The 17,986-nt window shown below is 35.5% G+C and overlaps 1 protein-coding gene across 6 annotated transcripts in view; it reads left to right on the plus strand.

Annotated features, from left to right (window-relative positions):
- RNF145 (ring finger protein 145) overlaps nucleotides 1-17,986 on the plus strand; it is a 64,453-nt gene that overhangs the window by 43,388 nt on the left and 3,079 nt on the right. For all 6 annotated transcript variants that reach the window (XM_045166541.1, XM_045166543.1, XM_045166544.1 and 3 more), the window contains 4 exons: nucleotides 5,804-5,944; nucleotides 8,580-8,762; nucleotides 15,511-15,658; nucleotides 16,547-16,903. In XM_045166541.1, the coding sequence (XP_045022476.1) occupies nucleotides 5,804-5,944; nucleotides 8,580-8,762; nucleotides 15,511-15,658; nucleotides 16,547-16,903 (829 nt within the window). The remainder of the gene's footprint in view (nucleotides 1-5,803; nucleotides 5,945-8,579; nucleotides 8,763-15,510; nucleotides 15,659-16,546; nucleotides 16,904-17,986) is intronic.

A 17,986-nucleotide genomic window follows, 5' to 3' on the forward strand; every position in this document is an offset into this window, starting at 1 on the left:
GTTCTCCATAGTGGCTGTACTAGTTTGCATTCCCACCAACAGTGTAAGAGGGTTCCTTTTTCTCTACACCCTCTCCAGCATTTATTGCTTGTAGACTTTTGGATCGCAGCCTTTCTGACTGGTATGAAATGGTACCTCATAGTGGTTTTGATTTGCATTTCTCTGATAATGAGTGATGTTGAGCATCTTTTCATGTGTTTGTTAGCCATCTGTATGTCTCCTTTGGAGAAATGTGTATTTAGTTCTTTGGCCCATTTTTTGATTGGGTCATTTATTTTTCTGGAATTGAGGTGTAGGAGTTGCTTGTATATTTTTGAGATTAGTTGTTTGTCAGTTGCTTCATTTGCTATTATTTTCTCCCATTCTGAGGGCTGCCTTTTCACCTTGCTAATAGTTTCCTTTGATGTGCAGAAGCTTTTAAGTTTAATTAGGTCCCATTTGTTTATTTTTGCTTTTATTTCCAATATTCTGGGAGGTGGGTCATAGAGGATCCTGCTGTGATGTATGTCGGAGAGTGTTTTGCCTATGTTCTCCTCTAGGAGTTTTATAGTTTCTGGTCTTACACTGAGATCTTTAATCCATTTTGAGTTCATTTTTGTGTACGGTGTTAGAAAGTGGTCTAGTTTCATTCTTTTACAAGTGGTTGACCAGTTTTCCCAGCACCACTTGTTAAAGAGATTGTCTTTAATTAATCCATTGTATATTCTTGCTTCCTTTGTCAAAGATAGGTGTCCATATGTGCGTGGATTTATCTCTGGGCTTTCTAGTTTGGTCCATTGGTCTATATTTCTGTCTTTGTGCCAGTACCATACTGTCTTGATAACTGTGGCTTTGTAGTAGAGCCTGAAGTCAGGTAGGTTGATTCCTCCAGTTCCATTCTTCTTTCTCAAGATTGCTTTGGCTATTCGAGGTTTTTTGTATTTCCATACAAATTGTGAAATTATTTGTTCTAGCTCTGTGAAGAATACCATTGGTAGCTTGATAGGGATTGCATTGAATCTATAAATTGCTTTGGGTAGTATACTCATTTTCACCATATTGATTCTTCCAATCCATGAACACGGTATATTTCTCCATCTATTAGTGTCCTCTTTGATTTCTTTCACCAGTGTTTTATAGTTTTCTATATATAGGTCTTTAGTTTCTTTAGGTAGATATATTCCTAAGTATTTTATTCTTTCCGTTGCAATGGTGAATGGAATTGTTTCCTTCATTTCTCTTTCTGTTTTCTCATTATTAGTGTATAGGACTGCAAGGGATTTCTGTGTGTTGATTTTATATCCTGCAACTTTACTATAATCATTGATTAGTTCTAGTAATTTTCTGGTGGAGTCTTTAGGGTTTTCTATGTAGAGGATCATGTCATCTGCAAATAGTGAGAGTTTTACATCTTCTTTTCCAATTTGGATTCCTTTTATTTCTTTTTCTGCTCTGATTGCTGTGGCCAAAACTTCCAAAACTATGTTGAATAGTAATGGTGAAAGTGGGCACCCTTGTCTTGTTCCTGACTTTAGAGGAAATGCTTTCAATTTTTCCCCATTGAGGATAATGTTTGCTGTGGGTTTGTCACATATAGCTTTTATTATGTTGAGGTATGTTCCTTCTATTCCTGCTTTCTGGAGAGTTTTGATCATAAATGGATGTTGAATTTTGTCAAAGGCTTTCTCTGCATCTATTGAGATAATCATATGGTTTTTATTTTTCAATTTGTTAATGTGGTGTATTACATTGATTGATTTGCAGATATTGAAGAATCCTTGCATCCCTGGGATAAAGCCCACTTGGTCATGGTGTATGATCTTTTTAATGTGTTGTTGCATTCTGATTGCTAGAATTTTGTTAAGGATTTTTGCATCTATGTTCATCAGTGATATTGGCCTGTAGTTTTCTTTTTTTGTGGGATCTTTGTCAGGTTTTGGTATTAGGGTGATGGTGGCCTCATAGAATGGGTTTGGAAGTTTACCTTCCTCTGCAATTTTCTGGAAGAGTTTGAGCAGGATAGGTGTTAGCTCCTCTCTAAATTTTTGGTAGAATTCAGCTGTGAAGCCGTCTGGACCTGGGCTTTTGTTTGCTGGAAGATTTTTGATTACAGTTTCAATTTCCATGCTTGTGATGGGTCTGTTAAGATTTTCTATTTCTTCCTGGTCCAGTTTTGGAAAGTTGTACTTTTCTAAGAATTTGTCCATCTCTTCCACGTTGTCCATTTTATTGGCATATAATTGTTGATAGTAGTCTCTTATGATCCTTTGTATTTCTGTGTTGTCTGTTGTGATCTCTCCATTTTCATTTCTAATTTTATTGATTTGATTTTTCTCCCTTTGTTTTTTGATGAGTCTGGCTAATGGTTTGTCAATTTTATTTATCCTTTCAAAGAACCAGCTTTTGGCTTTGTTGATTTTTGCTATGGTCTCTTTTGTTTCTTTTGCATTTATTTCTGCTCTAATTTTTAAGATTTCTTTCCTTCTACTAACCCTGGGGTTCTTCATTTCTTCCTTTTCTAGTTGCTTTAGGTGTAGAGTTAGGTTATTTATTTGACTTTTTTCTTGTTTCTTGAGGTATGCCTGTATGCTATGAACTTTCCCCTTAGGACTGCTTTTACAGTGTCCCACAGGTTTTGGGTTGTTGTGTTTTCAAATCTTAAGTCTTTAGAATCCGTTTTCCACCTGTCTTTGTGAGCTTATCTAGACATTTAGACATTTCTGAATTTTCCATCTCAAGCCCTCAGAATCTGGCAGATGGGTCTACATCTTCGTTCCATGACTCTTTAAAAGGAAACACTTTAAAAGGCAAGGAAGAAACTCCTCCTGGGAAGTAAATATAGGGGAATTCAAGTTTTGAATTTTAGTTAATAGAGCCATTGTTCCCAGCCATCCAAAATGATGCGTACTATGCACTAAGTGGTGGTATAGGGGAGGAGAAGCTTAAGACAGATTTATTCTCTTTAAGGAGCATGTTACTTATTAAGATTGAAAACATTAGGAAGTTAAATGACAATATCTTTGACATGGGGTGATACCTATTTTGACAAAATAACTTATTGGTACTGAGTCATATTTTGTGCTGAGACTTTTAATTAGAAAGTAGCTTCTATAAACATGGAATAAATTGATATCAAATATGTTTTAATGGCCAGCATGTTATTAAGTTGCACTGTTACTTGTTTTTAAGTATTACGGAAATTTTATTCAGAGTTTTTAAATGATCCAAAAAGTAACTGGATTTAAAGGGAAAGAGAGATATACAGTTCTGTGGTTAGGATAACCTAAATGTGGGCTGGGATTGGTCTTGTTTTAAACCAGATTATAAACCAGATTATTATCCATTGCAACCTAGATAGCATATTAAAAAGCAGAGATATTACTTTGCCAACAAAGGTCCGTCTAGTCAAGGGTATGGTTTTCCCTGTGTTAATGTATGGATGTGAGAGTTGGACTGTGAAGAAAGCTGAGCGCAGAAGAATCGATGCTTTTGAACTGTGGTGTTGGAAAAGACTCTTGAGAGTCCCTTGGACAGCAAGGAGATCCAACCAGTCCATCCTAAAGGAGATCAGTCCTGGGTGTTCATTGGAGAGACTGATGCTGAAGCTGAAACTCCAGTACTTTGGCCACCTGATACGAAGAGTTGACTCATCATAAAAGACCCTGATGCTGGGAGGGATTGGGGGCAGGAGGAGAAGGGGACGACAGAGGATGAGATGGCTGGATGGCATCACTGACTTTTGATGGACATGAGTTTGGGTAAACTTCAGGAGTTGGTGATGGACAGGGACACCTGGTGTGCTGTGATTCATGGGGTTGCAAAGAGTCGGACACAACTGAGTGACTGAACCGAACTGATTATCCATTGTGAAGCACGATCAAATGAAGCATATTATAGTGTAAGAGGCTTAACAAATCAAAAAGCTGTGAATGCATTTGGGCTCATGGAGTAAAAAAATAATGCTGAGATTTTAGGTGAGGCTTAGACATCTTGCCAAATAATTTTCTTGTCTATTCCTTTTCCATACATGGGATAGATTGCTGCTTCTTAGTATAAGACTGTTTTAATTTGTAATAGAGAAGTTCCTGTGTGGTTCTTTAACATGTATCTCTAAGCATTGCTCTTTGTCCTTCTTGATGGTCTTGTGTGCCAGTTTGCGTGTGTGTGTATGTGTTGCCTTGCCAAAGAACAAGTTAACTTACAAAAAGGATCTCAAGTTTACCATAATACCCTGACTCAAACAAACCAACAAAACACAGCAAACAAACTGAAAAGCAAAAAGAAGACATTTTTTGCAGCCAGGAAATAGAAACTAAAATCAATAAAGTGTCTCATTGACGAGAGAAGGGAAGAAAAATTTTATAAATTTCCCAACCTCTTTCACTTCCCCAAAGCTAGGTTGAAACCTTTTGTGTTCTTTATTATACTCTTTTGAAAAATGTCACCACACTCTTTTAAAGTAAGACTGAAAGAATGTGCTCCTCTTGAAAACGTAATTAAATCGTACTGTTTGGGTGTAAAAGATTTCTTTAAATATAGATGGACACAAGAAAAGAGAAACTGTATGACCATACAGTAAAATTTTCAGACTTCTCCAATGGGAATGAAGTAAAATTTTTAGTGTTATTCATAGCCATGATCCTCATATTTTTAAATTACTGGGCAATTTGTTGAAACATGTTATATAATGATTTTTCTGAGAAAAATATCAAACATTGCAGAAATTAGATGTATAAGAATGCCATAAAATTTTTTATTCTTTAGCTGTGAACTATCATGATCAGCTCCTAAAAACCAAACTTTTTTTTTTCCGCATCATAATGCACACTGGTCTACATGAAATTAGATGTTTTCACATAAAAAGTAACTTTAAAAGCAGTTGTGCAAAAGTAGCAGAGGCAAGGAGCTACAGAGTGAAGGGCAGATACTGATTTGCCTGAATGAATTCCTCATCAGTGCAAATGAAATTCTTCATTGAAATTTTAAAACTTGAGATACTATGCTTTGAACCTTTTTTATTAGTTGTTTTGTAAATGCTAAATCCAAATTAATGGTATATAATGTTACATATATTTGCAAAATGTTAAATTATTTTCTAATATGTTCAATGAAAGTATTGAATGTATTTCTATAAAACATGAAAGTATTTTCAAGATTTAGTGTAAGTCCAGTTCTCCTTATTAAAATTTGGCATTAAAATTATTTTTAAATGGTCTTGGGCCTCTTCTTGGACTTAACTTTTGAAATAACCCAGAAAAAGAATGCATTTACCTAAACATAAGTTCAGGTATAAAGCACTTAAAGCCACTGTTGGAGTGAGAGGTGTTGGGAGCTGCAGTGTCAACATAGGCCCTGTAACAGTGTGATCAAAGAAGGCATTTTGATGAGTAACCACATTAGCAGTACAGTCTGATCAATTTGAACAGCCAGAACTTTTCAGAAGGAAAAATGGGCAACCATATGAGTTTCCTTTGAATATTATCAGTATGTTAATTAAATATTTCTTAAGCTTTGAACAAGGTTTAGGCCCTTCAAGTTTTACTACCTTTGAAGGAGATGATAGATAAATAAAAATAAAAGACTTTCAGATTTGGTGCTATATACTAAATATTTGCCAAAGAGAAAATGAGGTTAGGATAATAATGAGAGTGGATTTAAATTAGTGTAACAGAGTGGTTAGGTGATCTCATCTCAGATTTTGGGTGTTTTCATTGAGGGTAAGATCAAACTTTGTGGTTCTTTAAAGGCCTAAGATGTTTTAACTTTAGGTAAACAATTTTTATCTGTCAATATCCCCCCCCCCCCGCCTCCTTTTTTTTTCTAGTATTGCTGAATGCTGCAGCACTCCTTACTCACTTTTGGGTTTGGTCTTCACGGTTTCTTTTGTTGCCTTGGGTGTTCTGACACTTTGCAAGTTTTACTTGCAAGGTTACCGAGCTTTCATGAATGATCCTGCCATGAATCGGTAAGTTTTTTTGCTCCGAACAGCTCTAGAAATTTAAATCTTATCTAACTTAAAGAAATAATGATGAATTTCTTTGTTGATGAATTTTAGAGGAAATGGAATTTTGAGGACTTTTGCTGGGGAAATGGTTGCTATATTTGGGTTAACATGCTATTAAAAACCTAAATTTCTATGTATAAAAGATTGTATTTTTATTGTATGTACATAACATGTATATTAGATACTTTTCCTTTCTTAGATTTATTTAAGAGATTTTTGATAGCTTTTTCCCATTTTGAATTTGTGTCACTCTGCTAAAATCAGATTTCTATATTGGGTACTCCCTTAAAGATTTGTATTTTTTATGTTTGAACATAATTTTTATACCAATTGAAGTTTCAAAAGACACATTAATGAGGATGCAGAATAGTTATTCCAGTTGTTACTAAATCACTGAGATCTGGTGTTAGGAAGCTATCTCTAGAACTTGTCATGATTCCTGTTACCTTAATTAATATAGAGGTTTACTGATTTTATTTATTTAAGTTTACATAACCTCTTGAAGTATTTAAATCTTTATGGGGTATTTCAGAAGTAGTAGATGCCAAGTACCTTGTAAATTGAGAGGAAATTTTTATTTTGTTGTATATTAGTTTTTTGATGACAGAAAAGAAAAAAATGTATGCTCCATAATTTTCCTGCCAGTCCCAGCTAACACCTTTATAATGAAAAGAGTGGGTGGGAGCAAGAAAGAAAAATAATTCTTGTTTAAGTTCACAAAATTCATACCATTCAAAGAGCACTAAAGGGAAAATGACAACTTTCTCCTCGTACTTCCCATTTCCCCTGCACAAAGGTAACAGCTACAGGTGGTGATTTTAAAAATTTCTTATAGGGAAAAGTATGTATATATACATAGATACATATTCTTTTCCACATACTATACATATTGTTCTGTACCTTAGTTTGTCATGGCTTAGATAGGTTTCTTATATTTTGTTTTTATGTCAACACATCAGATACATCTCATTCTTTTTGATGAATGCATATTATTACAAAAATAATGTATCTCTCTCTTTTTTTGGCTATTTAAATAATGGTACTATCAGTATCTTTGTTCACGTCTCTTTTTTAAAACCCTTACATAGGAAAATTTTAAACCAAAAAAGTTGAGAAAATAGTAAAGTGAACACCCATGCATGTGCCTAGCACCCACCTCCAGTGATGTGGCCAGGGTCCTGTGCTGTGTATCCCATCCATTCCACTTGTTTTGTCCCATAACCTAGCTGCATTTGTTTGAAGCAAATTCCAGATACAGTATTATTTTACCTCTGAATCCTTTAGGAAAAAAACGTAACTAAATAGAGCATTCATTTCTAATAGAAGAATTCCTTGACATCAAATACCCAGTTGGTGTTTGTATTTCCTTAATTATCTGCCTGAGTTGTAAAAAACATTTTGATTGCTCAACTCAGGATCCAGGTAAGGCCCATATTTCAGAGGTTGGGTATGCCTGTCAAGTTTTTTTCAATATTTAGGTCCCTGTTATCTCTATATTTTTCCCTTTAATTTTATTTGTTGAAGACATCAGATTGTTTGTCCTACTTAATTTTTCATGGATTTTACTGATTATATCCCCATAACACATAACGTGTTCCATTATTCACTTTTTCGTATCTGTATATCCTAAAAATCTTTTTGTACTACATCCATAGGGTAAATTACCAGTAAGATTATTGAATTGAAGGGTATGTAATTTTAAATTTATTAGCAAATTCTTCTCCAGAAATGTTTTACCTATTTATATCTCAACATTAGTTGGCTCATATTTTTTACATTCCTTGTCAGTACTTTGATCATCAAACTTTGAAATATTTGCTAATTTGTGGATTTGAAAACTGTACCTGTCCTTTGCTCATTTCTCGTTTATTTGCCAGATCCTTCAGAATTCAAGTCATTAGGATAAAAAGGTCTTAGGACTTTGTATATATATTCCATAAAGAAATTGAATTTCAAAAAAAGTATTTGTATTTATGTCTCTGGTTCTTATGGACTTCTTAAAGAGACATTTCCTACCCAAAGATTATACAGACATTGACCTAATGGTTCTGTATTTTATAATCAGGAGATAGTTCATAACACACGTGCTAAGTCGCTTCAGTCATGTGCAACTGTTTGAGATCCTATGGACTGTAGCTGGCCAGGGTCTCTGGAGTGGGTTGTCACTTCCTCCTCCAGGCAGTCTTCCTGACCCAGGGATGGAACCTGTCTCCTACGTCTTCTGCATTGGCAGGCACCATTAGCACCACCTGAGAAGCCCAGTTCATAATATGAGTGTATATAATTCAGTGGCTAGCTAAGAATGCTAGGGGTATCTGGCTCATTAGCAAAGCCTGGTTAGAGCACTTTTACTTATCTTAGACATTGCTTTAGTTCTCCTCACTATATGCTGAAATTATAGCTATTATGTTTTGCATATGTAGTGATACATTATGATTATATATTACTACATTGACATTAATATTCTGATCAGGTGTTTTGTCTAAGAATAGAGCAGAAATATGTAACAATAGTCTAAGCCTTTGGATTATTTTCTCTCAAAATTAAATGTGATTCTGATTACTGTTTGTTTTTCTGAAAATGTACGCTTTTCCAGGGGCATGACAGAAGGAGTTACGCTGTTAATCCTGGCGGTGCAGACTGGTCTGATAGAACTGCAGGTTGTTCACCGGGCATTCCTGCTCAGTATTATCCTTTTCATTGTTGTAGCTTCTATTCTTCAGTCTATGTTAGAGATTGCAGATCCTATTGTTTTGGCGCTGGGAGCATCTAGAGACAAGTAAGAAACTTCCTAAAAGACATTTTTGTTGTATTCTTTACATGAGTTCATTGCCTGAAGATTTAGATTTTGTTTAGATACAGAAGATAATATGAATAATTGGTATTAGCTTATTAACAAATTTATTTTTTTAATATGTGTTTGACTTTTTCTGTTGTTTTTCCTTCAACATTTCTATAGTTAAAAGTCACATTAAAGGCTAAGTAATTTACAAATCAGCTTTTCTTCTTTGGAGAAATGTAATACTTTTTTATATTTATCCAGTTTTGAAATAATATAAAGCATAAAATTTAGTTCAGTAAATGTAACAAATAATATACAGTTTTATTCTGTGTACTAAAGTACTAAAGGAGGAGAAACATTGAGGAACTACAAACAAAGAAGAGAAAAATAAAGATTGTCAAGCATTAATGAAATTTTTACATTCTTACCTGATGGCTTGTTTGCAACTAACTGAGGTTATAATGGGGATTCTTGACACATTATGGGACCAACTGGATTCAAATTCATTCATCTCATAAAAATTTTCTGAATGAATAAAAGCCAGTTATGATTTAGCTCTTTAAGATACCATTTTGGCTTATGGTAATTTATATAAGGACATGCTATAAAGAATTGCTTAAATTCAGTGCCACTATTTTTTTCCAGCATCCTTCTGTACATTCTGATTATTGAAATAACCTGATTTAATTGCTTCTTTGGTGGTACATTATGAGTAAGGGAGCAGGCAGCCTTGGGGGAGATAGAATTTTGACAGAAGAGTTTAAAAACACTCCAAATTAGGTTTACCTTTCTATCCCCGTATCCCATATTGTCAAACATTCTGAAAACTTTCTCAAGTGGTAAAATGGCTGAAAGAGTCAATTTAAATAAACTCTTGGATATGTTTCAGATAATTTAAATCATTATAATTATTTGAGATTTAGTTTTGAGGTTTAGAATTTCTCAATAGAAGCTTTTAAGATGTTGAATTCAATGGTGAACTCAGTTAAATAGTCATTTAAATTGTTTGACCAAAGTTCAGCTACTCTTTTGTCATCTCTGGCAGTATCCTTTAGTATTATTAACTATACTAGTTAGAGGACTAATACAATACTATAGAAAGTTTGGGAAAGAGGAAAAAAGATCATAATTTCAGTGCCATAAGGATCAGTAAATCCAGTTCTGGGTCTTTCCAGGGTGCTGAACTAGCGTCATTACTGACTTCTTCCCTCTGAGACCAAATGCAGAGGAAATTTAGAGGGAAAGGAGCAAGACTGAGAAGCCCTGTGTGAAGCCCTCTGTGTGGGTGTGGAGTGGCAATTTTGGATGGGGGTCACTGTTACTCTTGTTTGTATATAGCAGCATTATTAGCCTGAGGCAAGTGAAGCTCCTGGCTGTGAGAGGATGAGATGGGAATGAACAGTTGGGTTCTGTTCTTTCCCATGAGTTAAATGGCAGTACGTTTTTTTTTTAAAAAAAAAAAAAAAAAGAAATGGAAAAGTTGTGAGAAAAATATTACGTACCAGACCTGACTCAAGAATTGAAAAGCTTGGCTAGTTCTGTAACTGTTACAGAAATGGAAACAAAAGGTAAACATCCTGACCCAGGTGGCTTTACAGGCGAGGCAAGTGCTGCCAGACATCCAAGGATCAGATACCCATGCTTTAAACAGACTTCCAAATCATAGAAAGAACCTTCCTCCCAGCCCTTCCCCTTCTTTGAAGCCAGTATAAATCCATATTGAAATCAAAACAGACAACTTGAGAAAGATAAAGTTTATTTCACTCACAACAGGAGATACTAGGACATTTTTATAATAATTGACTCAGGTACAGACAACTTGACCAATGGAATGGAGCCCCCAAGCAAGTCCATGTATATATGGACCTTTGGTGCATGACAGAAGGGGCATGTCAGGTGATGGGGGCAGGTGGTCGTGTAATGTAGCTGGAAAAAAAATGATTTCTATTTGGAAAAGGATGGAATTGGATTCCTATATCATAGCCGTAAACAAAAGAATTAGCTCCAAAATTGTAGAGGCTTAAATGTCAAAATAAAAAATTAAATCTGCATAGAGTAGTATATTTTAGACCTTCAAGGAGGAAAAAAAAAATTGTTAAACTGATGGAGCTGGTTGTGAAAAGGCTAAGAATGACTATGATTATGAAAGAAAAGTGATAAATTATTAAAATTAATAACATTTTCTAAACCTAAAGGTAACTTAAATTAGACATGATGGTTACAAACTGGGAGAAGATATTTATAGTATTCACACTTGCCCAAGAATTAGTATCTAGAATATATAAACAACTCAGATCATGGAGTGAAGTGGCTAAAATACCCCATCAGGCTTTTAGTGAAAGAGCAAACAATGACTATGAAGAGAGGTTCACTGTTTTTAGTGGTCCAAGAAATGTGAATCAAGACCTCTCTGAGTTACTGTTTTGAACCCATGGAAGTGTCAATGAATAAATAATAGAAAGGAAACAAGAAAGCGGGAGGGACTTGGTGTAGTCCAGTGTTTAAGAATCTGCGCTACCAAAGCGTGAAGCCTGGGTTCAGTCCCTGGTCAGGGAACTAGATCCCATATGCTGCAACTAAGATACAGAACAGCCAAATAGATAAGTAAACTTTGTTAAAAAAATTAAAAAGAAGAGAGAGAGAAGAATGTCAGCTGATATCTAAGGTAGAAGGAAACATAGGTCCTAGGATGTTAGGTTTCTGGTGGGAATGTAAATTAGTGTAATCACTTTGGGAAACTAGCATTTTCTCCTTTGTACATACTCAAGACATTCTGCACATGTTCAGGAGGGACATGTAGAAGAATGTTCATAGCACAATTTCACAATACCAAAAACCTGGGAGCAAATCATACACTAATCAGACAGGAAAGGAGGTGAATCAGTGTGATAATAGACACAGTGGAATGTTAAAAGCATTAGTGACACATTAAGCATTATGAATGGTTCATAGCAGTATATAAGTAAATCAAGAAAGATGACAATGTAGAATGTCATTTTTATGTTAGAATTTTAAAATACACTCTTTAGGAATACATGTGGATGAAACAGCACTATAGAAAAGGAAGTAATCAAGTGAGTGAAGAGCACAGGATTCATGAAATGGTCTCATTGGGTGAAGGGAGGCAGGTCCTGGAATAGGCCAGCTGCCTCACGCTTAGAGTAGATTATGGTCCAGGCCCTCTCTTTTTTACAGAGAGATGGGTTCATGAATGCTTGTTACAGTTTCAGTTCAGTTCAGTCGCTCAGTTGTGTCTGACTTTGCGACCCCATGGACTGCAGCGTGCCAGGCTTCCCTGTCCATCACCAACTCCCAGAGCTTGCTAAAACTCATGTCCGTTGAGTGGGTAATGCCATCTAACCATCTCGTCCTCTGTTGTCCCCTTCTCCTTCCACCTTCAATCTTTCCCAGCATCAGGGTCTTTTCCAATGAGTCAGTTCTTCACATCAGGTGGCCAAAGTATTGGAGTTTCAGCTTCAGCATCAGTCCTTCAGGTGTAAATACTTAGGGTGTAAATGCCTTTTAAAGTTTAGGTATTTAAAATTGCTGATTGGATTATTATTAATAATAAAAAGAGGAACTTGCACAGACCAATAAAGATAGTGTATTCTGAATCGAAGATTATGATTAATTCAGTTAACTGCACTGGGGATTGAAAAAGGGAAATGAAGAATGTCCTAATTCTCCAAGTTAGAAGAACTGTTAAAAGGTAATACTGAAATACTACTTGTCTCTGTTACAAAGGAGGTAATTATTAGGGGAACATCCTCACGTGTCTTTGGCATTGGTTGGACTAGAGGTAATTTCCAGTGTTTAACTTAAAAAGGTGCCTCAGATAGTTTTAGCTATAGATATAATTGTTACTTTTGTCTGTAAATTTGATTATAGTTGTTAGCATGAAATTTTACAACTATAGTCTATCCAAATTATATAGCAGATTTTTAAATGATCAACATTTAAATGAAATGGACTGAGGTGAATTAAAAAAACTATTTTTCACTGTGTAGTACTTAACCTGTTAATGGAACGAATTTCCAGTATCACTTTATGCTATACTTTTTACTTTTAATTTTAAATTAGATTTTTGTTTAATTTTAACCGAAATAAGGATATATATGTATATAATGTTTGTGTGTATATAAAACAGAAATTAGACATAGGTTAAAACTGTTAGCATAGTTTTGTATTTTTCTGTGTACATGTATAATATGTAAATATATACCTACATTATGTAAGTGGATCATAGCTAGCTTGATTTTGAAGAATACGCTTAAAGTTTTCAGGCAAATTGCCCTATTATAGCTGTTGTTACAATAATTCCTTTCTGTCTGCTTTTTTTTTTTTTTAATAAAAGTTTGGAATCTCAAAGCAGAGCTACAGTGGCAGTTTAAGTTTGTCCCTTAACATCTCATAAGAAACAGGTTTGACAGGAAAAGCTGTAAAACACTTTCCAAAGTACCTCGCTTTAATTTTAACCACAATGATAATTTACGTTCTTCTAATTAGAATTGCTAATGTGGACAGTCCCACGCACTACAGCACTTGTGTTCTTTCTTTTCCTCCCCCGCCCCATGTTATAATAAAGGTAGGGAGGATGATTTATGCTGCTCCTCTGTCTCCCTTGCAATACTTTGAATGGATCTGAGAATATATCATAGATGCTGATATTTAATTAAAGCAGCATAATTTTGTTGTAGCCATGAACTTTAAATTATTTTGGTTGAAATTCACATTTTCTTATAATGTTTTTAAATAATCTGGGTTTGTTTTATAGGAAATCATTAAATGATTTAAGTCTCAGTGTTCAGTTTACATAGATTATAATTGAGTTTTATTTTTAAGAGAGGGGACAGCTGTTTGGGGCTCACGCTGATTTCTAGATTTGTGGTCCTTATGTTACAAAATTATTCCAGCTTTGGCTTTTATTTGTCCCGGTAAGTGGAATTACCCAGCATCTTTTTAAATCCCTTGTTGGAGTAATAAGTCATTCCATCATCAAATGGCTTATAAATTGAATATATTGGGTTGGCCAGAAAGTTTGTGTTCAGATTTTTTCCATGGTGGCATGGAAAAACTGGGCTGAACTTTTTGGCCAACCCAATATAAAGTAAGCAATAAATTTGTAGGAGGTGAAAATCATACCTACCTTTTTTTTTTTTTTTTGAATAAATAGAGTTTTTCAAAGTTCTGCTTAAGGCAGTTGCTGTTGGAGGGTTGTGTCATTTTTCTTTTAGAAATCTATATACAGTCTGTATTAAATTTGGAATATAAGGAATTATCTATTAGAATATTACAGTGTATAAAGATGTAAACAAAAGAAAAGATTATGTTCCTTTTTTTGTGATAACCAGGGGGCTCCTGCTGTCTGTTCCACTGTTGATAGGAAGGAGGGTTCAAATGGAACCAAAAGCTGAAATCTAAGGAATCTCTTGATATGTTGTGTGTGTTAAAAGCATAACATTATATGTGTAACTATTCTTGTGTGTAATAATTATGGTAAGCTTTTGTCCTGCTTACATCATAGGGCTTTGCACTTGAGTGGATAGATGGGTAGGTAAGAAAAGGTAGTCATAGATGGAAAGTAGTTTGAAAAATTTCAAGCAGAAATAATTTTCAGGTTTTATTTGGCACTTACTTCAAACATGACTTTGTGCTCAGGAGCTGAAGTTATCATATTTTTCAAGCAGTTTAAATTTGGACAGTAAGACTTTTTTTTGTTAATGTTCATACATATATAAAAATATGTTTAATTAAATAATATAAAGTAAAAATATAAATAAAGGTATTTAGATGTATATGATATATAAAATACATATTATATATAAATATATATTGAAAGAAACAGTGCTTCAGTTCATTGTATGATTGTTTGGTACAGGTGTTAAGAATTCTTAGAGGGTAGGTAATTCCTGGGGAAAAAATTGCATTACCTGTATAAATAAATTTGTTTAGCTTGAACTGATTGAAAGGGTTTAGAAAACAAGATGGGATGGAGACATTTCTGGTGGGATGTTTAAGACTGCTTGTGTTTTTCTGGGAAGACAATTAGCCATCATTGCTTATAGTGAAGGACAGATGTTGATGAGTTTGAGCCAAAAAATTGGGAGTGGAGGCCCTCAGATGGAGGCTAGGAAGTTTAGAGAAGGTATTGACAGTATTATGCTAGTTGAGCTTTAGGATGATTAATCTATTCAGGAATAGGGGCAAGAAGGGAGGACAATCAGCTAATAGGTCTTAGATTAACATGGTTCCTTGTTTTTCCTCATCCTCAGCACATGTGAGGGGTAATATGCCTGCTCATCGAGGGCCATTCCTTTCAGTAACACTGCACTTAATGGCCACACAGATGGCCGCAGAGATTTTCATCAAGGGTGTTGCGGGTGAGGAGAGGATGTCATGACTTAAGAAAGCAAATTACTGTCAAACCTGTTAAGGTTTAATGCTGTGAAAGCCTGAAATTGCTTTGAAATTGCTAGGAGTGGGAATGAGACTGAAAGCAAACTATTGATGGAAAAAAAAAAGGAATTGGTAGTACTTGGCAACTGACTGAGTGCCCCAGGTTAAGGGAAAAGAAATCAGTCATGTTCTTGGAAGTACCATACCTTGGACATGACTTGCCCTGAAATCTAGCCCTGTGACTTGGAGAAGGGTGTGTGGTAAAATGTGAAATTGAAGCATGGCATAAGACCTGTGGGTTGTCCTGCTGGGTGACTGACACGTTAAAAGAATACTTTTCTTTCTTCAGGAGTTTATGGAAACACTTCCGTGCAGTGAGCCTTTGTTTATTTTTACTGGTATTCCCTGCTTATATGGCTTACATGATTTGCCAGTTTTTCCACATGGATTTTTGGCTTCTTATCATTATTTCTAGCAGCATTCTCACCTCTCTTCAGGTAAGTCCAGGATTAATGAACTTTGTATAATAAATAACTTTCTATTTTTCCTTCCAGAAAAGGAATTACAAACTTTTTCAAAATTAACAATTAGAAGTGGACTTTTTAGGTGATTCCTTCCTGTGCTCTTTACTAGAGGTTATTGAAGTACTAGGCCAATCTAAGTCACTGCATTTTTTTAATCAAGATTGTTAAACTTTGCAATATCTCTTTTTCAAAATGGTATGGCATAGAACTGTCATGAAAACCTTGAATACATAAGTAACTATAAAATATTAAAAGATTTTAGTGCTTGTTTGGAACACATTTTTAAGTAAATGCCTATTTGAAAATATCCATAATTTCATAATGTATATAAATGTATGATATCTGTGTATGTATTACAGAGATATGATGTACACAGACATGATACATAGACATGTACTTTACACACACATATACATACAAACTATTACCATGGAATGGATAAGCTTATTATAACTTGCAAGTGGAGCTTGGTTGCCTAATCAGTAACAAATAATGCAGCACTGGTGATACAGATTTATTCATTGTTCCTTGTAGAAGTAAAGGTTCTTCGAAAGTTGAGGAACAGGCGTGAATAACAGAATTAGGAAAATTCAGGTAGAATTTTGAGGGCTTGGAGAGCAGGGGAAAGGATAAGTCAGAGAAGACTGATTACTAATCAGAATCATCATTAGGAAAGTTAACTCAGGGTCCTTTTCAGTATCAAAGATCTGCATTACTGAGATCACCCACATTTTAATTACATCACTGTCTCCTCTGCACATTAAATCTAGCATCCTAAAGGTATTAGTAATATGTTATTGTTTAAAGTCTGTGAAAAACTTTTTGTAGTGATTATATGCATACCTTTTTTTTTTCCCCCAGGTTCTGGGAACACTTTTTATTTATGTCTTATTTATGGTCGAGGAATTCAGAAAGGAGCCAGTAGAAAACATGGATGATGTCATCTACTATGTGAATGGCACTTACCGCCTGCTGGAGTTTCTTGTGGCCCTATGCGTGGTGGCCTATGGCGTCTCAGAGACCATCTTTGGAGAATGGACAGTGATGGGCTCAATGATCATCTTCATCCATTCCTACTATAATGTGTGGCTTCGGGCCCAGCTGGGGTGGAAGAGCTTCCTGCTCCGCAGGGACGCTGTGAATAAGATTAAATCATTACCCATTGCTACGAAGGAGCAGCTGGAGAAGCACAACGATATTTGTGCCATCTGTTATCAGGTAACTCTTGCAGTAAGAAGCCATTTGGGTGGGCCTGCGGGACTTTAACCACATTATTCAAATTCAAGTTAAATTTCCTGGGTGAAAAATAGTGGGCCTCAGAAATTATTAAAAACCTGATAAAATATTTCCAGTTTATTTCAAAAGTAAGTTTTAAATTTAGTCCCTGAAGTTCTAATTTACTGTTATTTTCAACATTATTGCTCACCCATAAATAAAGGAAAAACAGGTCAGGTGTATTTTATATTTACTCCTGAATATATATAAATATATATAGTATATACACACTCACACATATATATGTACTATCAAGTATAGACTAACAATCAGGAGTCAGCAACTTCTGAAAAGTGGTGTGCCAAGATTCTGACTCTTTCCCTTCTGGTATTTCCGGGTGGGGAATAAATGTTCATTCATACAGTTAGTGTAGGTGGAGAGAGCAGTGCTTCTGTATAGTTGAGGGGTGTCTGAGGTGAGTGCAGGTTCTGTGTGGAAGTGGGGGCAGGAGATACAGTAGAGGCAGCCAGTCGGTGTACATTACAGGTGGCCTCCCTGACATCTTTGGTACAAGAGCCCTCCGTAGAGGATGACTGCCTTCTATCAGGAATTGAAAGATAGTATTGAAATCAGCTTGGAGACAGAGCAATAACATACAACAGCCCTGGACTTGAGTCAGCAGTCACCTGTGCAGGAGGGTGACAGCAGCTTCTCAAGTTAAACCGTACTGTAGGAAATACGGGCAGAAATCCTGGGTGACAACACAAGCTGTTCCTTTACAGTCACTCTTAAAAAAGAGTGTAGGCTGACGGAAGAAAACTATGGATAGTATCAGGGCCTTCCCTCATGGCTCAGATGGTAAATAATCCACCTGCAATGCAAGGGACCTAGGCTCGATCCCTAGGTTAGGAAGATCCCCTAGAGAAGGGAATGGCAACCTACTCCAGTATTCTTGCCTGGAGAATCCCATGGACAGAGGAGCCTGCTGGGCTACAGTAAATGGGGTCACAAAGAGTCGGACACGATTGAGTGACTAACAGTGTCAGTGAGTGTACAGGGGAGGGACTTGCTCCAAGCTGCTTTATA

Source organism: Bubalus bubalis, chromosome 9 (assembly GCF_019923935.1).
Source record: "Bubalus bubalis isolate 160015118507 breed Murrah chromosome 9, NDDB_SH_1, whole genome shotgun sequence".
Classification (NCBI taxonomy): domain Eukaryota; kingdom Metazoa; phylum Chordata; class Mammalia; order Artiodactyla; family Bovidae; genus Bubalus; species Bubalus bubalis.